This window comes from Parambassis ranga, chromosome 14, assembly GCF_900634625.1.
Source record: "Parambassis ranga chromosome 14, fParRan2.1, whole genome shotgun sequence".
Classification (NCBI taxonomy): domain Eukaryota; kingdom Metazoa; phylum Chordata; class Actinopteri; family Ambassidae; genus Parambassis; species Parambassis ranga.
The window spans coordinates 11,744,749-11,766,532 of record NC_041034.1 but is presented as its reverse complement, the minus strand read 5'-3'; the positions used below and the strand labels follow the sequence as shown (position 1 = coordinate 11,766,532).

Below are 21,784 nucleotides of genomic sequence, written 5' to 3'. Positions count from 1 at the left end.
ATAATTGCCGGCCCTCCTTCCAAGTTTGATTGTGATCTTATAAACACTTAAGACACAGCTCTCCAGACTACACTGGACTCAGTGTGCTTTGCAGAATTTGTTAATCAGCAGCACAGCTGCCACACTCATAGAGAACAGCTGTGTGTAATGTGCGTATTGTAGTTTATTTTCTCTACTTTTCACACAATTTGTGAAAATAAACTGTGCTTGCATATCACTGTAATTCAGTAATATGCATTTAATGGTGTTATTGTACATTTCTTTTGCAGCTGTTATCCATTGATATTGGCCCTGTCACTATATAACCCAGGGGTGTGTTGAGCTAATTTGAATAATTCTTTTTTTTTTTGGGGGGGGGGGTGTCATTTATTTATCTAGAGAACTGGGTAAACGGGTAACCTGTGTGAAACTATGTGCTTCCCCAGTTAAAATGGAGCTTTCAAAGTAGGTCAAAATGAAGACATGCTCGTGGGCGATGCTTGTTGTGTCTGCACTACTGGTGCACACACCACATCAGGTGTGTTTTGGGCCTAAGGCCCCAGAAATGGGTCATCATCTGAAAGGAAAAGGGAAGAGATTTCTCTTATACATTCTTAGCAAGCTTATGCAGGTTTTACAATAGTAATATAACACACTAATAAATGGCAATTGAGTCGTCACTCAGACTGTCAGCAGATGTTGTTTACTTAAATCACCACTGACTGAACAGTGTGTGAACTGAAGGAATAGAGACAGGTGGAATTTGTGGCTTAGATGGCAAAGAGTTGCAGAATGTACAGACAGAGGAGTGTTGGAAAATTAATGTCAGACTGGGTTTCTGATCTAGATTGGGGTCTTTAAATAAATGCTGACCATAATCATACATAATGGCTGGCTAACTTGCTTTCATCATGTGCGAACAGGGAAGCACACTTTTCATGTAGCGGCAAAGTCAGCCGGCTCCAGAACAACTGAACTGAACCTCTTTTATTCTTTTTGGCAGCACCTATGGCAGAAAGTAGTAACTACAGCTGTTGCTTTGAAACCTGTGTGACACTGGGGGTCAGTAGCTCTGCCTCTGATATAAAGAGAACCGCTGAGTGAAGTATGCATCACTTCGTGTGTCATGTAATTTTGAGAAGGATTGACACCATAGGCACCTCTTAAAAAAATAATGGTCACACTTTAAACGCAAGGGGATTCCATGTGATTTGATAGTCAGGCCTCATTTTCATTTTGTTACCCGATCTGGTGACAGATAGGCGCATTTATTGATATGAAAATCTTTGAGATAGACACCTGCATTGGCATTGGTGCCGTGGCATGTCATACTGTGGATAATATGTTATACAACTTGTATGTGAGGACGAGGTGTGTCAAAATATAATTACATGTATTCTAACAAGAACAGTGTTGAGACTGTCAGCCAACCATCACAGACATCACAAAAAACAAGACAGTGGTGTCTGTTGTTTCTCAGGTTTCCTTAAAGTTTAGTTTTCCCACATTTATTTAAGAAGATTATCTCACAGCAGGTATTTCTCAGCTATAATTGTCCTTTCAGCAGCAATGATGCCTCCAGGAATTGGACCAGAAACTATTTGCAAGTGTTGATTTAGGGCATATTCCTGTTACAATGTTACATGATGATTTCCTTTCACGTCAAAGCTACACAGCTTTGTGTGTGTTGCGGCTGTAAGTTGACACTCTTTAGAGAAAGTTGCATGACTTTGCTAATGAAGCAGGCCCAGGGTTAGAAAGGGAGCACTACAAAGTTATTTCTGCCAAATGCTGCTCCTCACTGAAAAGAAAAGACACCAGCAGTAGGGAAAAACTGTGCAAAAACCAACTTGTCTTTCTTAAGAATAAGGCAAGAAGAGAAAAATGCTGCAGAACGAATATCAACATCAAAATTTGCTTTGGGCTAAGTCATTTCAATGCAACATGTTTGCATACCTCTGTCTTAAGAAGTCTTTGTGCACTCTGTTTGCTCACATAAATTTGCTTTTACTGTTCATAATGTTATATTTTATAAACTCTTTCTCATCTCATGCCAAGACAAATCACAACAAGTTCTTCTCTGTGCTTTTGCGTGCATTGTGAGGGTGGTAATAATTAGTTATGGAAGTGAGCAGTTGGCTCCATTTTTTTTTCAGATGCTTCTTATCATGTAAAAAAAACCCTTACCACACCTTTAATACATGAAACAAAGACATTTGCATTAATCTCCAACAGCCTCCTTTGTGGAGACTGGTTGATGGACGCATCAGTGGTGAAGCCTTAGACAACCTTAACTTTCTATTCTGATGTGATCTTTGTTCTTGTAATTACTATACAAAATAGCTTTTTGTGTGCTGTTACAAAAGGCTACAGGAAACAGGAAGTTCACTGTCAGTGAAAGCAATATTTTGATGAAACATTTGAAATAAGAATGCTTTTTTAGGTGCACTTTGTGTCTGCACTCCTCCTATAAAGCCCACTTTGCTTTGATTGGTCGCCTCTGTTGGCTAGTTAAAGATGCAGTTACACATTTCAGAGCAGAAGAAGGCCATCAACTTTCGATATGTGTCAACATACATTTTTGACATTGTATGCCCTGGCATGTTGGGTGAGACGTTAAGTCATCCATACTAACAATGTGTGTTAGCAGAATAGCAGGTACACATATAACAAAACAGAGCCATTAATAGCAATCTGGTAACATATTAGCTATCATCAGATGAATCAGCATCTGGGACCAACTGCCAGTGTTTTGGGTCTTCCAATTTGGCAAGCGGACATCCGGGCCAAGACCTTGTTTACACTCCAACCAGCAATCTGAGACCCAAGAATGGAGTTAGTGTTGACAAGAAGCATCTGTGACACTTTCTTTTAGGTGCTTACTTGACAAATGTGATATACGTGCCGACAGGGCATGACTTTCACCTCCTACTCCTACCTTGTTTGTGCCTTGCCTATCACTTGTATGTATAGAAAATAGTAATGTGTAGCATGGACTTTGCATTCAAGTTCACTACCATGGAATATCCAGTGTTGGTGAAATCATCTCACTGAACTCAACACAACAAATTATCAACCCTGTCACATTACAGGAAGTTCATTCATTCATATGGCTGCCAGTGAGAAGCAAATGACAAGGAAATGACCATTTTCATACTTTGAATGTAGAGTTTGGTAACACAGTGGAGATATTTGAGTCAACACTGAATACATTACTAAACTTCCTGATCATAAATATATAGACAGAAAAATCATTTGATAATTAAATCAACAGATGGAAGTTTAACCTAGTTATTTAACTATAGATTAGTCAAATTTTTTTTCCAAAAGAGCAGTGCAGCATATGGAAATGGAAATACAGATTTTGAATTTCGAAGAATTTGCTTGGAAAATTAAATCGTCAGTTCCTGGTTGCTGATAAAGAGACGAATCAGAAATGACTCTCTGTGATGGCAGCTGCAGCCTTATGACAGGGACCTGGTGTTCATGGCCTGACTTTTAATGAGCAAAGATGTTGATATGGTTGGAAATGTTTGTGTGGACTTCTGCCAACACATAGTTTTAAACAGTTTTGCATAACAACAGTGTGGATGAAACCTCTGCACTGCTGAGGTTTTCCAGATGGGAGCTTTGGTATATTTACTGAACTGTAGAAGCTATTCAAACTACTTAGATATGAAAGATTTGGGTTTTTTCACTTTACTTAGAGGTTAGAAGTTTGATGATTGTTTTTTAACCAAGTAGTTTTGTTGCCTCAACCCAACAGCGATTGGACACTAAAGTGAGAAAGTGATGGTCTGACACAGGACATGAACCCATAGCATCTGGTTCTAGAGTCTGGAATTGGTTTAGTGACAGCATTCACACACCCACCTCTGTTTTCAGGCATCATCAGTGGTTACTATCTCACCTAATGTCCAAATAGGCCGTTTCCATTGGCGTTGACCCATGGTGTCAGTACTGTACTACTCTTGTGGGTGCTACCCATGTTTTTTTTGCGTTTAAACAAAACAAAACATTTGGCTGGCTAGATTGTAGTTAAAGTCAGGCTACTAGTAACACTTAAAATTTCACCTAAAGTGTTGGTAACTGCAGTCTATTGAGTCATATAAACAATGTACCAGATATGTATTTGGTGAAATTGTACTGGTTGTAGTGGGAGGCTGTTGAAATGATCGCTGTGAACAGATGTTTTGGTACAGTGACTAGTGTGTAGTGCCTGAAGACCATTCCCACATGCAAAAGCCATTTCTCTGGCTGGCTCACCATGTAATTTGTCTTTTGACGACGTGCAGTGAAGTGACATAACACCGGAGTAATCAGGGATACTTTGTCTGGAAGGGAAACTCAAAGGCATGCCTCAGATTCCTATTCTAATCTCCTGGAAATAAAACAGAAATGTTAACTCAATAAGAACAATGCATTGTTAATTCATCAAGCAACTTTTGTTTTTGTACAACTTTCTAGGCTGAAGTTTCCAACTGTTACCCAAAGCATGAGCTGTTGACACGCCGGATAGGCTTCTATTCTCAAATTGGGTTTTTATAGTCCATGTCTGCAGCTGCCCCTGTGCTTCAAAAAGAGAGAATCAGGCTGTTGTTGAGGCGGGGGTTTATCATTACTGCCTGACACTTTTTCCACTGCTGTAATGGAAAAATGATACAACCATTTGTCTCGGGGAAAATATTTTATTTTCACTTTATTTTCATATTCAAATTGCAGTTAGATAAATTCTGTGTGGCATGCTTGACTTTTTTCATGTTGTTCCAATTACAGACAAATATGTTTAAGGACTTAAACTGAGGAGTTTATTTTGTTAATAAATATTTTATGTTAAAAGAGTTGGACTGACAGACATTACTATGGACATGGTGGTTTCATATTACCATTATCTTCAAGTTACAGTGTGTGCTGCATTCCTTAGTCTTCATTAGAGCTGTATGTTGCATATGGAGCAGAGCCTTTCATACATCTGGCTCCCTGAGCTGATGAAAAGTGCGGCCCCTGTGTTTCTGTAACTTCTCCAGTCAAGGACACAGCTTGTTTAATTTGCTTGGCAAGGACGGACTGGTGTCCAGACGAAGTACTAAACATTTTTCTGTATGGTGCAACCTAGTTCCTGCTGTCCCTTGACTTTGACTGACAAGGTTTTCCCCCCCGACACCATGTTGGAGTGAGTCGTGCAGACTTAAGCATGTATAGAAATCATGTACAGTAGTTCTGTTATACAGACTCCAGGCCATGGACTCATGCAGGAATTTTCTGTCCTGTTTTGTAAGATGGTAATTTTTCTCATTAGCTTGAAATGAATGTTTACGGCTGAGGAAACTGCATATCAAACATGACACATGCATATTCGCTGTATCTCAATTCAGGTCTATGGAGGATTTCCTGGTTGCATCGCCAGGTGTCACAACATGCTGCCATTGTTGCTTAGCAACCTTAAATACCATAGTAAAATTTTGCTGTAGTGTTTAGAAGAAAAAAACCCTATAATGCATCTTTGATTGTAAACAATTTGAAGGTTCCATCGATTGGATGATTTAATACCAGGACAAAGAGGGCTGCGTTTGATGGGACAAGCCTTGTTGCAGTGCTGTGATATCATCATTCTGCAACTACATCATTCAATGCAGCTACTAAGCAGATGTAGAGATAGTACAGCTGATAACTTGATGGAAAGTTTCCATTAGCTAGCATAATGTAAAAATTAAGAACGCCAGTAGACCACAAGACATTGTGCAGTATGATCTTCATCCAATATTGTAGAGTACATTACATCTCAGAAAAGGTTTAATGAACCACATCTGGAGCATCAGCACTCTCACGCTCAGTACGTAGCCTTGCTGCAGGCTATCGATAAACCCCTTGCAGAGTTGATTTTAAATGGCAATCTACAGTATATGTTCTGCCTGTATAATCTTATGACTTTCAGCAAAACCACATTTATGACTTACTGCATAAATGAGGATTTTATTGTCTCAAACTCTTGGGCCAGTAAAATCCTGAACTAACTGCTCGAGTCATTGCAGTACAAAGATCCATCTTGAGACTATAAGCTTATTAAAATGACTAAATGCCGCACTACAACAGCATATCTGCTGTGTTTGAATCTTTGTCTCTTTTTTCCAAAGGCCATGAATATCCTCAGTCACATCTTCCAAACAGGATGCAGTTCACAGATAAAAGGCCCCAGTCTTACCAGCAAACTGTAATTTTAGAAACAAATGGCTGCCATTGAACTAAATATAGTTGTTTTTCCATTTATCTGTTGGTTATGAGCTATTTTGAGTTTGACATCTATCAATGGAAATCAATGTGAACATCAAACACTTATGTATGCAGTATTTTGGGATAATCATTACCAAAAATAGTGATCCGTCTTTGTGTTTGCAGTGTCCAATGCCCTCAGTGATTACAATTCAGAGTGTAAAATAATGTAACTATTTTAAAATATATGCATCTGAACTGACTTTGTCTACACAGCGTATTTTTCATCAGCACTAAGAGATGCAGGGCTGGAAGTGAGAGCTGTGACCGCTGGCTTCTGTCAGGAGTATTAGTGCCAAGTGACCAGAGGAGGCAGAGCAGAGCGTCAGTGTCAGGATGGAGGTTACACTGTCAGACACAGGACACACTCACAAGTTGCCATAGGCATAACATTTTATTATCAATATATCACATAGCTCCAGAAAAGGCTGATGTGGTGCAGTTAGGATCAGTACTGACCCCTGTAGGTCTGCTACCTCCTTTAAAACTACAGGAAATTATTAACAGTTGCTGAAGTACAGAAGACAAACCGAATCTGCACACCAGAACCATCAAATAGCCACTTAACTCTACAAAGAGGATGAAAACTGCAGCATCATTAGGGTTTTTCTGTCTGTGCAAGACGTGTAGCCTTTACCAGGTCATTGAAGTAGGACAGTCTCCTCTTAAAGAGGACAACAGGGGATAATTTTGGTGCACCACTCTTTGAGTTTTTTAATTGAAATCATTACCTATGAGCACTCCTTTTTGCTTGTCATGCTTTGTTTGTCTTCATTCAGCTGCCATCCTTTAGGAGGTGATGCACAGCAAACAGCTGTAATTTGTAGGACAGGCATATGCATGAAATCGTAAATGTTACACATGGAAAAAGAGAGTATGTTTGTGTGTGTGGGATTGAGGGGGGGTGAACTGGCCAGCCCCTGGATGACCCTTGTTCACCCCTTCTCTTGGGCTCCTCCCTGGATGAGTCTTCTCCTAAACATGTGTGCAGCTGTCAGCTGGCAAGTGTTTGCATTGGTGTGTGTTGCGGGTGCATGTATATTTGGATGGATATCATTTTTAGATTTCAATTAAAATATTGTTCTTTTCTTCCGAGACCATGCAAAAATGGCTATTGACACAAATGTGGGGAAAAAAAGCCTTTGTATCATATCATATTTTTCCTTTTAGTCTTCATCATCACAACATCTTTGTTGGTATGGCATCATGTTTTTAAGTTTTCATGTTTACAGATTGTCTTTAATTGCACATGAGCTTGTGGTTGCAGATTTTCTTAACCAGCTGGTGGATGTTTCCTCATATTGCTTCAGGTGTTTTGAAAATCAGCAAAGCCAGTTTGAAAATCAGCCTGTTTATTAGTCTGAGGCAAAGTTGATAGTGTCTCTAGTGACAACATCTGGAGGTCACATGAGAGAGCTGTCGACCTGATCCACAGAAATGTCTTGCTGTCTCTGTGTTCGTCTTTGCCTTTTCCTAAAACATGGGATTACACAGAAAACCACACTCAAATCTGTGTGATTTTATTAATGTTTATTTTTACCATTTATCTCTTTCTTTTTTTCCCAGCTGCGGCTCCAAAGTTAAAACCGATGAAGAATCCAATAATAGTGGACGAGGGAAGAAAGCTCACAGTTAAGTGTGAGGCCACAGGAAACCCTCTCCCTACCTACAGATGGTTCAAAGATGGCAACGAGCTGAAGAAAAGCAAAATAGTCAAAATAAGGAACAGCCAGTGAGTACAAATCACCCATGTCCTATAAACCTAACACAAGCTGTGTAAGATGAAAAGAGATGCAGGTACTCCAAAGGGGAAGCACGGTTGTTATCAGCAGACTGGCTAGGCCACCCCCCCCCCTTTTTTTGTATTCTGCTTCCTTCCTTCCAATGTAGTGATTAAATGATCACACAGTTTATTACTCTAAATATAAAGTTGGAAAAATAACTTTTGCTTTATGGAGTATACCCAGCCACCACACAGAAGTCTACCTTGTCAGTGAATAATATTAGTATAAGTAATAATTAGCTCAATATTATGAATGAGAACTTAACCTAGTAGTTTTCTTGCTAAACATAAGGAAATAACTGAAAAATAATTGTTGTTAGTCAACCTTTTCTGTCATTATGTGAGGACGTGTTGTTCCAAGGTGTCCTATATAGCAGGGGTTCAGTTAATTGGTATCTAGTGATTGCATAAATAGGACAGGTGAATGTAAACAATATCTTACTACATGAAAAATACATTTTCTTGTAACTACCCAACAAAAATGAGAACACACCACACATTATGGTTGTAAAACCTCCTGTGAATATAGGACCAGGTTTGAACACCTTGTCCTCTGCTTTCTTATAATGAACAGTCCCAGAGCCCCAGTCTCAGAGTAAATGAACATGTATCCCTTTCAGAATAGCGTTGTGCCATGCTGCTGCTTGCCCTGTTGTCTGCCTCTCTGTTCCCCCATGTTTCCACTTGTTGCTATTTCCTCCCTTACTCCATTCCCCTGACTCAGCTGTGTGAGTGTTGTCACCCACAGGAAAAACTCCAGAGTCCAGATCAGCAAAGCAAAACTGGAGGATTCTGGGAATTACACATGTGTGGTGGAGAACCCGCTGGGAAAGGACAACTCCACTGGCACTGTAAACGTCCAAAGCAGTGAGTACTGACTCCTAAGCAACAAGTGAAGTGGCACAGATGTACTGGCATTGTTGTTGTTATGTCTGTTCTCTTGCCAATTGAGAGATCCAAAGAGAGCCATCACAAACAGGCATGTAACAATGGTAACATGCATGAAGAACAACTGTCCACACATGTGGTTTCTGCCCATTAATCAGTGGAACCGTGTATTGTACTGAATGGAATTTAAATGCAATGTAAAGTGTAATATCTCTGCTTGTCATTCACTGCTGTTCACTGTGAAATCCCACACTTTCTTTGACCATCACCAGCACACAACACAAGCAGCACACATCAGATCTAAATCTAAAACTTAGCCTGACAGAACATGGAAGTTGTAAGTGCAGTCTTCGGAGTGCGATAGAATCGAACACGCTTGTTCAGTGGTGGTGCGTGTGCATTGCAGATTTTTTTGCAAAGTACTGTAGCAGATGAAAGAGTTTTGATAACAGCTGCTTCCATTTGGTGGGGTGGCGAGTTTGTGTTTGTTCCCAGCCGTGCGGGTAGTGTGTGTTTGTGGCTGCTATGGGTAGCTTGTTGTCTGAGTGGATGAAACCAGAATAATGATAAAAAGAAGGACCTAACAGAGATGATGCATCTCATGTAGCTCTGCTTCTGCCTCTTTTTTAAGAAAGGACTTGATGTTATCAGGTGCCGGACTATCAAAGAACTATACGGCAGGTTGTCTGGCACGCAAGAGCCTGAAACCGCTTGATGTGCTTGAGGAAATGCAACTTCCTGCTGGTGTTGAATCACCTGGCTGCTCTGGAGAATGCTGAATAATGCCTGAAGACTTTGATAGTGTACAGACTATGCTCTAGGCTTGTGGAAGGAAAAAGACTTTGAAAAGAATCAAACTTATTGTGCATGATGACGTGTTGCAGGTGAATTGTGTCATAGAAATACATACAATAGTTTTTGGAGCCACACAACAGAGCAGATACTCTTATTCTCATTGCTGACCTTGACAGCAGGTTGATTTCTGTAGACATCACACACTGGCAGAAGTGTAGCTGCTGAGTAAAGAGGGAGGGACTGAAGTTTAGCCATCACTCAGTGTCCTTGTATTCACATTCAGGCACAATAATCACTCCCCCTTCTCTCTTTATGTTTGTCAAGGCCACCTTTTACAGCTATTGTTTACAGTTAGCAGACTTAAGCTGAGCAGCATTATTAGAGCAGCAGCTCCTTTCAGATATAAAGGAAAGAAGCCATTGTGTTTGGAAACACAGAGATCCTCAAGGGTTGCAACATGCAAGTTTGATATCCAGCAAAACAATTGTGCAGAAAAGAAGTCATCCATCTTGTATTTAAACATTGGCTCTTTTCATTTTCTGACATCTAAAAGGCTTCAGTTTAGTTTTATAGCCAGTTCATGTGACTATTACTGTATGCTTGTTATGACACTTGGCTTTATTCCAGTGCAATGATATATTCCGTTTTGCTCATGAGCATGCAATATTTAAAAGGGTCAGTTATGCATGATTCCAAGACATGCTGTGCTATAACATTTATGAAAGATTAATTTGATCGATGCTAATCACTGAGTAACAATAATGGTAATTAAACCAAATACAGTAAATCATGCTCTGTGCCCTGCAAAGGTTGAGGGGGAATCCCCAGTGGCAGCACCTGTTTGCCTGACGATTTAATGAAAGCTTATGAACGTGTGACTGGTGGCCTGTGAAACTGTATATGATGATCTTAGCAGGCCAAAATGCTGGTAATACAACAATATCAAAGGAAATCTAATGTTACAAAGCAATGAACAAGTGGGCTGAGACGTACAGTAGCCATAATGGATAAAACATGACTGAACAATGATATGGTACACTAGACGATGTTTTCACTTCCAGCACACAGTATTTAAAACATGATATACCTACATCTGGAGCAAAAATATGGGCCATCTTTGATAAACAGGGTGCCAACTGTTAAAGCTTATGTTAAAGCACATTTGCGCATATTTGTGCATGTTGCCTCAGATCTCATATGGCATGTTTTTGTGTGTGTGTGTGTGTGCTCTTTGTGCTGTTGTCTGTCAGCACAGTCATTTCCTCAAATCACTCCTGGATGTTTCAACAATGGCAACACTGTATGTCCTTTCATGTGCCATGATCACTAGATGTCTGACAGTGTGTTTTTGTTTGTATACGTGTGAAGGTGTTTGTTCCTTCAAAAAAAAAAAGTCAAATTGTGTTACGACAGCATGCCTAGTTCTGTCATGCTTCAGGGAAGAAGGCAAGACAGGGCGAAAATCATGGGTGATATGTCCATAGGCAGAGGGAGGGCTTTGCTGAAAATACACATGTCATTGAAAAGAAATTGGCAGCAAACGGTGACTGGTGCTGGTGAATGGCTGAAATCTGCATATGTTGAGGAGAAAAGACACTTTGCATTTCCAAGGAGAGTCACAATTGTGGGCCGTAAACCAAATGTACAATTTGATATGGAGGCAGAGGACACAACATTTCGACCAAGAGCTGCCTTTCATCCTGAGGTCATAAGAGAAATGGCAATTGTGTTAAAGGGCTGCAGTGGAGTATGCTTGCCTGCTGCAGTATGTTGCCGAAGCAGCGTGTAGCCGCAGTATTATCTGTGTATGTGTGCCTTCTGGGGAGGGGAGATTGAGGGGAGGGGTGCAGATGTAGATGGACAGAGGGAGCAAAAGAAGAAGAGAGCGTGGATAAAGAGGGGGGGGGGGGGACACACAAAATGAGGGAATGCATGACAGAGAGCAGACAAAGACATTATGGTAGAGAGCAAGAAGGAGATACAGCTACAGGAAAGAGAGATGGAGCTGGAGAGAAAGTATGAAGAGGAGGAAGACATGAGCCCGCTGTGTTGCAGAGGAGAGTTTCACACCCATTTTAGAATGCAGTTAGCGCTTGCTAGCTTTGTCCGAGCCACCTTCATACTGTATCTGATGCTAGTGCATGGTTTCTTTTTTCTATTCTTTCTTTTTTTGTGTACCACTCACTGTGTTTGGCATGCTAACACTGCTTGAACCTTCGTTATCAAGGTGAAGTCTTACAGATCAGCTTTCACACTGACATGCACAGACAGAAAGTGAAAGATCATAGATAATAAAGTCAAACAGCAGCTCGGCAGAGGAGCATCTTATGTAGCACATAAGCAGGCTGTGCCTGCTTGCCCGCTGCTCTCTGTTCTGGTGAAGGCAGCACTCAGCTCCACCACATGGTGACTACAGGCCACCACAGCCACAATACACAGCTCAGCTCACACAGACTCCAGACTGCATTGTGCCAGTTATAGATTTGATTCATTTTTTTTACGACATTTGTGAGAAGTGGAGGACAGTGGTGGTTCTATAATATATTTATATTTATTTTGGTTGGATGAGTCGTGGGGTCTTTCAGCTGAGTGAATGTCATCAGGATTTGTACTTTTTTGCTGTACCAAACTCTGCAAAACAGTTTATGTATGAGCCCGTATAGGTACTTTGAGGTAACGTGCATGGCATCAATTACCCAAGGAGTGCCAGACTAGGCTGACATGTAGCCCAGAGGTGTGATTAAGGAGGAGTTGCCTAAACATTCCTTTAACTAAAACGATAGATTAAATTGACTCAAACTGTCTGAACGCTATAAAAATCACTTCTTATACACATAACAACCAGTCTTATATTGATGTTACAAGACAAATGCAACTTCCATGTGCATGTGTGTCCTGCCTTGGGCAGGAGAAAAGAAAATAGCCTGTGTGTGTGTGATTGTGTGAACCTTCCCTCAAAGAGATCCCCTTTATGCATTCTAAAGCATGCAGTACATCATGGCTTCACGCCAGCCATGCAGTTTGCCAATAACATTGATTGATAGGACTTGTGTGGAGAGTTTGCTCATGTCTTTTTGTTGGACCAGTAGAAGAGAAACACACACTGATTAAGTGCCAGTTACTGTATAACTATTCAACACAGATGGTTGGATGTTCTGCTGAGTTGAATGTTTAAGTTGCTCGTTATCAGTGTTTTGGCCTTAAGATTGATTTAATATTCTTGCGTCCTCTTTGCCTGCTTTGGCTCATTGTAAGCTGCTTGGGAGTTTTGAAACATGACATCGATCAGCAGAGCAATTTTTACATTCTTCTCAATCCACAAGGCTTTCCTGCATGTTTTCTTGTTTGCATTTTGTCAACTTCGGCACTGTCACAACATAGTGTACAGTGTGTGTGCGACTGTGTGGTGTGTCTCCTTAATGCAGTCTTTGCAACAATTGCTGCCTTCTCAAGAGAGGTGTTTTCATCCTTATACCCAACCCCCAGTGTAGAGGGCTAGGGACCATTTGTTGTCCATGTGGTCTGACCTCTACCCTGTAATCAGTCTGGCATGGTGAGACCTGCTGGCCTTCTGCAGAACGGTGTAGTATATCATCGACTGTTTTCTATAAGGCCAGCGTGAAGGAGCAACACTAGTCAAAGTTTGCTTGGCTCCACGTGGCTTCAGATTAAGGCCTCCCATTATCCTACAGGCTGCTGTGTTGTGATAAGCGCTTGCGAGGCAGCCATGTGTCTGCAGGCTGCAGGTCACATCCTTGGGGGGTGCTGTGCACAGCTCCGCTGAGAGAGTGTGTGAGCGTCCAGGAATGTGTTGATGGAAATCACAGCTGAACATATGATTGCTCCAACCTCAGCAGTCATGCTGAGGCCCACCAGCAACAATTTCGTGCATGCACGCACACACGCCACCCCTCCCCTTAACTAAACCACACACACACAACATATACATACGCACAAATTTGCACGTGCCTTTATGTTTTTACTCCCTATCCAGCATTCGACCTCAGTCCAAACATGCTTTTTGGCTTAACTCAAAATGTCCTAATAACTTTTATAATTGAGTAGACTAAATAACACGACGTCATGGTATTCTCAATATATTGAGATGTACAGCAGAGTACAAGGGGCAATCCTTGTCATTGTTGACACATACCGAGGTTTCAGTCAGATCTCATTCATCCAGTCATGTGCAGTTTGCTGCACAGCATCAAGCTACAAAAGAGTAAAAGTAAATACAAATTAATCAAGAGGATGCTTCTGATTTCTTGCATTTGAACAAAATTTCAAGCATCTGAAACTGAGAAGGAGTCAAAACCAACAATTATTGTTTATTGTACTTAATATTCTATTTAGTTATACATACATGCCTCATGTGCTATATTTGAGTTTATTCATGTTGGCAGAAGAACAGAGAAGCACATAACATGAATCAAAAGTTTAATTCAGCTTTTCTTCAGAACATTCAGTTACCATTTTTCTTGGAAGGAAAGGCCATTATTTATCCAGTGTTGCAGAGAACATGATTTATACAAATAAACACTCCACGAAAAAACATTCTTTTCTTTCTTCTTCCAGTAAGTCTTCATATCTGTCCTACGTAAGTGCTACTTTGCACTAGATAAACAACAACTTCCTTCACTCCTTCTATGCTTCTCTTTAGTTACACATAGTAAAAACACAACTTACTCACTTCTACTACGCAAGCGACAAGATAAACTCATCTCTAATGACACTACAGGATGTTAGTTGTGGCCTTGGCTGAATGTGGAGTATCTGTAAGCCGCTCAATTCTATTGATTGCTGTGGGTAAGCAGCGGCAGCAGCGGCAGCAGCAGCAGCAGCAGCCATGTCTGAGAGGAACAGGCCTTCACATCTGCCAAGCGTTCTGTATTTACAGGCCACTGGAGAACAGCTTGTCAGGTTCTGTGGATCAAGCTGCTGTGCTATTAGTCATGGCCACTTTTTCAAAATTATCAGCAGTCCAGGGGTCTGCAGAGGCATTCCTCCGAGGTGGCCTTCTGATTGTGCCAGAATCTCAGGTCAGTTGGTGAAGCTGACCACAAATCAGGACCAGGTTCAGGCTCTGAAGAGCAAATCGACCAGTGTGGTTCACAAATAACCAACACAAAAAACCTCAGAAAGTTTGGGTTTCCACACAAAGTAATGTAATACTCAAATTGCAAACAAATTCGAAGAAGATGTTACACTGATTATTAAAAAAAAAAAACATTTTAGCTGGATGTTTGTTTTTCTCTCTGACGTTATGTCTTACCTCACAACAGCCTGACTGTGTCAGAGTTTACACTGTTATCCTAACAGTAACAAAATGGTCATTTCACCCACGCTGCAGCATGTTTTTGTTTATCGTTAGTGGCCTTTCTGTATTAGTGTGCAGCATCCGGTACAGTGGAAAGACCAACAGTAAATGGATGAGTGTTAGTTATCAGTGCATGAACACCCACAGCATCTTAAGCATGCATCATCGCCAAATGGTATATGATGAATAAGTCATGAAGTAGCTGGGATTTACACATGTTGTTACATGCACTACTTTTGTTGTATTTCTGTTTCGGGTCATTTCAAAAGTATGGAAAGAAATGATAAATCAAAAGAAAATACTTATTCATGATGAACATCTAAGGGATTTCTAAAGAAGCTCTAATTGGCAACCACTCTGCTGTTTCTTGTATGCCTTTAAGGAAACAAATCCCTCCATATTATGGCTACTTTTGGCATCCAGGTGTACATGTTTTCCTAGGGATTTCAGCCTGGGCATGTGTGTTTTAATGCTATTTGGTAAGACTACATGTGTATGGCTGTAACAAAAAAAGCAGTGCTTTTGTGCTTTTCCTCCAACTCCAACTTCAATACAAGTCAATCTGACAGAAGATAAGTAATGTTGCACTCATAAAATATAAATCAGCTCCCTAATATGTCAGTAATTCATTGCCTCTCTGACAGGGACCACGAGTTATTGGCTTGCACTGTATGTGCTAATGTGAGCAGAAGCAGCTGTTGACTCTTATCATTGTCAGATTCTTAGAAAAATAGCTAAAAATGATCAAATAAAACAACTTATAAAAGTTTCTCAATGGATTATTATATTTTGTTTGCCCCCCTTAATTCTCTTTAATCCTCTTAATCCAGCGTGATAAGTGGCCTCGATCAAATCTTTGCAAAAACAACAAAGTTATTTAAAATCAAAACACATCTCACATCTACGGATATCCAGTATGGCTGTGTTATGCGGGACGGTTAAGCCGTCAGCGTGAATGAGCGAGGATATTGCTATGTGTGAGGAAGGAAGCAGCTGTTGCACTTGAAAAACTGAGTGATGTGAGCAGGAGGTGACACAAGGTTTTGCTCTGTGCAGGGCTTTGTTAACTCTTCCAGGACCCCGGGACAGAATGTATCTGAGACTTCATTTAATAGCACAATAAAAGAATCCCTTTCAGCCCCTCTCAGCTGTCCTGGTGGTCTTCCCCTGATGCTGCTGACCCCAACTGTGGGTGACCGGGCAGGGTTCTGGTTTGACTTGCCAAATAACTAACAAGCACTGCGGTGTTTGTTAATGCTTTCAAAGAGGAGAAATTATTGCCTCAAAATTATTCATTGCATCATAAAGGCTGCTTGTACGGAGTCAGTAATAATTTGCAGTTGCTCGGATGTGCCGTGAGTTCAGCCAGCACACTGCAAAGAGAGCCTGTGAGTAAACTATTGTTCACTCACATCAAACACAATCCTTGCTCCTCCTATTACCTTGCATTTTTCTGAATGAGCTATGACTAATTCTGGGTGTCTTCACACTTTTTTGTTAAGTTTTTCTTTGAGCACAGGAGAAACATATACTTACCATTCCATAGCTTGAAGCTCAGGAGCTCAGTACTTTGGTTGCCACAGCTGTCTTTCATCCTAAACCTTCCATTACTCCATCACGTTGCTTCCTTTTGTTGGTTATTTGGCAACTGTATTCATCACATCATGTCTTGTTTGGGTGTTTTAAGATCTTTCCTGGGGATTGTGTGAGAGCAGCGGGTAAAGAGTTACCGTCAACTGCGTCGAAGCCATTTCCTCTTGAGTGTGTAGGTGTGAAGTGTGGATGGAACGGGCCTCACTTGATACACTCATGTTGAGCTCATCCTTCAGTATACAGCACAGATGGCTTGACAGCCTAACAAAACACCCTTGCTCCATTGCCCATTTTCAGGACATACAGCAAGTGTGGGTGGTGTGTGTGTGTGTCTGTGTGTTTATGAGTACTTTCGTGGAACAGCAGAGGGAAAACCTTTAGTCCTAGCAGCTGGCCACTACTGTAGCTGTGAGCACAAGATCCAAATATGGAGCTGTGGTATATCTTCTGTATCTGGTACAAGGTTGCACAGTATGCCCTTCTTGGAAAAGAGGGCCAGCTGTTGAAGATGAAGGGCAAGGAACACAAGTGGATACCTCACATTTTGTCCATATAAAGTGATGTGATTGTCAAGAACATTATTGTTCAAAATATTGATTGCATTTTTGTAAGTTCATTCTATTATTCTGTAGGTAATCAGACACTTTTGTCTTTCTTACTGCTAAATCTTTCAAGTTTTACATCCTAACATTTATGATTTGTATTCTCTTATATTCATATTCACCTGAAGGATGTCACAATACTGGCTTTTTCAATATTAACATACCCCACACACCTCTCTTACCTCACCAATAGTTTTCCTGAAGAGGGCTCTAAAATTCCAATCAATGAAGCCAATTGAAGCCATCAGTATATGTATTGGGTTATTCCTAGTTTGCATTGAGTCGGTGCTAGCTCAGCAGATCAGTGAGTATGAATATAATTGTTGGTCCCTGCTGGAGTAAACTGACTGTGATTGTATCGGCCATACCTACAAGCTGGAAATAATCCAAACTGAAAGATGCAGTAAACAATAGTTTCTCACGTCAGAGGGGAAAAATGAAAGGAACAGGCATCCTCACACTCAAAACAAGAAAGCAGCATGGACACCACGCCTGAACTGCATAGAACAGCCCTGTGTGGAAACCAGCCACAGACAAACACCATGTGTCACTTTGTTGTCAACTACACATGCACTGCTGCCCGTCACCGGCCACACCAGAGACCCACGTTTACACCCGAACCCTGCCCTTCCTCAGCGCACTGTTGTTCTTTTGCAGTGCACTAAGAGCAGAGCAGCTGTTGTGCAATCACATACTGGATTGCTCTTTGATTTCACTTCAGTGGTGAGACGATTGAGGCAGGCAAGACCAGGCATATCAGCTATGTGACTGAAAAAATGGTAATAGGAGACAAGAGTATAAAAGAAGACACACTGGTTGTGGCAGTGGCAGTCTTGCTGAAGAGTGGGTGGTAGATTAATGTTCCTGGCAGGCTCCATTTTGTTCATTTCTAAACATTCCTCTTTTGAAGCAGTTTGAATTATGGATAATTTTCTATTGAGGAAAAAAAAGCTTCATTCTTAATGGGCTCATACCTGGCTACAGTAAATAATAATTTAATTCCTCTTTTGGTATTTGACATGAAATCCCTCTTGCTCATTTTAAACTCTAAATGCTGGAAGGCACAGATGCTGGATGTTGCCATTTACTGGGTGTGGCTATACTGTATGTGTGGAAGCAGCAGGCTTGGTTTTTGTTGGCTTTGGCAAGCTGAAATATTTTCCAACTTATGATCCTGTCAACAAACCCTCCTTTCTCTGCCCTCCTCTCCCTTGCTTTGCTCCTGTATCCATCTCTTTTCTTTCTCCGCTTCCCTTTCTTTTTTTTTCTTTGCTGCAATTTGTCTAAACTTGAACTCCTGTCCACAATATGTTGCCGCTTTAATTCTTAAAATAAAAGGCATGTATCGTTCTTTGTCCAATTAACAAATTCTTTTATCTATATGAAAGCTAATGTCTACATGTGGCTACATCATTCTTGCATTTGCAGTGTCTGCCAGCACAGTGCAGATATTTATCTTGTTTTGTTGCTCTTGTCATTTGTATCCAGCTGCATTTTCTTTAAAACTGTAATACCCACTATTCAGTACCTGCACAATCAGGTTTTTTATTTTCTTTCCTGTCATGCAAGCATTATCTTAAACCTCACTGCACATCCTCTTTCACCACATCAGACCCAGCTGTCAACAGCTTCATATGGAAGCAAAAACCTCACTTCCCATATTTATGTTTGTACTTGTTCTTATCTGTTTGTCTTATTTATTCATTCCATCCAGAATATCTAGAATAGCATAAATGAGCATAATGCAGTGCGCAAGAATGCCACAGCAGTAGGAACTAGGCTTTAGTATTGAGATAAAAGATCTTGATCCCAGCTGTAACAGGAGACATGTCAGACATTCCCTGCCAAGAGTCAGGAGGTGAGGGTTAGAGGAGGAAAGGGTGGGTGGGGGTGACGGGTGAGGGTGGGGGGGGGGGCACCTTGAGCTTTTTTTCTAGTACATAAAACTGACTGGTGGAAAAGCATGTCTGGGTGGCAGAGCAATTACAGATACCAGCCTCTTTATGTGTCTGCTGAAGAGTCTGTACTTAAGACAGTTATCGGTTTCGGTTTGATTTTTACGACCTGTCATTAATGTTTGAATTGTGATGAAGATTTACAGGATAAAACAATAAGTTGCCTCTTCTACAGAACGATGCCTTCAACTACAGCACAGTAAACCTCAGTATTCGGTCCGAAACAAATGTCTGACTGAAGGTCTGCACATTGTCCTCACTCTGTGACATGCTTCCAAATAGACTGCATAATTTATACATTTTATCTTGATAACATTGCTTTTAAGAGTGAAAACAAAAAGTCATAACGGAGTCCAGATGGACCCGGTCCACCCTTGGTTGAATAACAGCCTTGGCTTTCTCCCTGCACAGAGTCAGATATTCTGTCTTGTGTGTTGAGATGCCTTTCTGTTCAATTGCAGTGCAGAAGTGAAAGAGATTAAGCCAAGCTGAGGTAAATTATCAACATTTGTCGTAAATTAGGGGGACATGTGTTTAACTCTGCACCACAGACAGGCCAATTGAAAATGTATTTCATTGCACAATTCAAGGTTTCGGGTTGGGTTGTGAGTTGCAGCGCAGGGCTCGGATTCAGTGTGAGCGCTTTTTCTGTTTGCTGCATATGCACACGGAGCCTCAAGAGGAAAAAACTGAGCAAAAGGGACCTCTCTTTTCATTTTTACGATTTTCCTAGAATCCTTTGGAGAGCGTGGAAAGACAGGCATGTTTATGAAGGTTTCCAGATGGTCCTGCTTGCACCCCCAGCTTTTCTTTTCAGTTCTTGGGCCATGAAGGATTAATCAAAGTCAGTGGCAAGGGCTGATGGCTAAACACCGTGGCTCTCACTCACCCAGAGGAAACCTCTCTTCAACTTGCTCCAACTCAGATTCAGCCCCTGGGCTACAGTACCGAGGAAAGGCGAAACCCAAGGTTAAAAAACCAAGCAAACTTAACTAAACCTTGGCTACGTAAGTGCAGATAAACAAACTCTGCCCCCAACTCTGTTTAGCGGAGTCGCTGATCTCCTCTTAAGGTTAAAGGAATCTGTCTTCACATCCAGCCAGGAGTCAACCTTAACGTATACACCTGAACTCTGTGACTGGGAAGCGTGACAGGAGACAGGCGGCACCATATGGCATCGCAAAAAGAAAAAAGCACCAGAACAAATTGATGGAAGTAGACATGGATTCTCTGTTACATGATTTTAAATAATTAAAGTGTTCTGACAGTTAGTGATTGAATGCATTGTCACTGTAACGCAAGAAGCGTTGAAAAGACTTCAGATTGTTATGATCAGGCTAAGGTCTCTTTGTTAGAAGCCATTTTTAGTCTCACCATTACTGCTTTGCCTCTCGGGGACGGATGCAGATGAAAGTGCTGTCTGGGAAAAGGATGACAACTAAGTAAAACACAAAAGGGGGGGTGGCTGGATCAAAACTGTTAATTTCTAAAAGCTATTTTTGTTAATAGCTCTGCCCACTGTTGTCCTTCCTTTAATTATTATTTCAAATACTACACAAAGGAAACAATCTGTCTGTTGATGAGCAGGTGGTGCAGAGGAGATCTCTGTGACCGGATGTGTGTGTCTTTACTGGTTAGTCAAATAGATTCAGGAGGTTTGTGAACCAACATATCTGACTGATACAGATTTTCTTTATCAGATGCATGCAACTGTGACCTGGCTGAACAGCTGCTCCACATGGCAATGATGAACACTTACAACATTCTCGACACATGTTATTATACCAACTGTCATCAAAGATTGCTGGGGTCTGTTCACAGCAGCCTCACTGCATGATTAGAGAAGTGTCCACCTCCAAACTGTGCTTCTCATTCAGGGCTAGCCACATCCAATAACCTGCTCGGATAATACAGTAACATATGAAAGGCAATGCCGTCACAGAAATGTCATTTTTTACAATTAAATGCACACTTTTTTTCCCCACATTGCCCAGTGTTATATAGCATTCCATGCATGCATTTATAAATAGAAACATATAATTTTTGTACTTTGTAGTCTAAAGTGTATTATCAATGCTTCCTTTCATCCAATAAGTTTGTGACTGTGTTACTGCTGCACTATTCCAGCTCTTACTTACACACAGAACAGTGAAGTGGACCAGCACAGCGTCTTTTTGTTATACTGAAAAAATATTTGCTTCTATTAAAGGCAAACGTTTACCGGTAAGCTGATAGTTGTCTTTTTTTTTTATTTGTAGACTGTGTTCTATTGTCATTATTTCCTCAAAGTCTAGTCAGAAATAACCTTATCACTACTCTGCAGTGAGTGATACACTAATTTCAGTATTATTATTATTTTTTATCTCTACACACTCCTAAATGAGATTCTGTTCCTCAGTTTAAATGTGCATCTCCAACCATACCAATAAATTTGTAGGTCTTGTCATGAGTTTTAATCTCGAGTAAACATGTAGCGCAGCCTGAGTAAACACTGTATTGGCTGAACCAGATCACCTCAGAAAGAAAACACTGTTTTTCTTTCAACTCTGGGCCAGGGGGTCGGCATGTTTACCTCTACTTCCATGGGTTTCCCAGTAAGTGA

The 21,784-nt window shown here is 40.9% G+C and overlaps 1 protein-coding gene across 5 annotated transcripts in view; it reads left to right on the top strand.

The window, feature by feature from the left end:
- Window positions 1–21,784, top strand: part of nrg2a (neuregulin 2a) — a 62,525-nt gene that overhangs the window by 22,406 nt on the left and 18,335 nt on the right. For all 5 annotated transcript variants that reach the window (XM_028422538.1, XM_028422540.1, XM_028422539.1 and 2 more), the window contains exons 2-3: window positions 7,816–7,981; window positions 8,781–8,899. In XM_028422538.1, coding sequence (XP_028278339.1) covers window positions 7,839–7,981; window positions 8,781–8,899 — 262 coding nt within the window. In that variant the 5' untranslated portion in view covers window positions 7,816–7,838. The remainder of the gene's footprint in view (window positions 1–7,815; window positions 7,982–8,780; window positions 8,900–21,784) is intronic.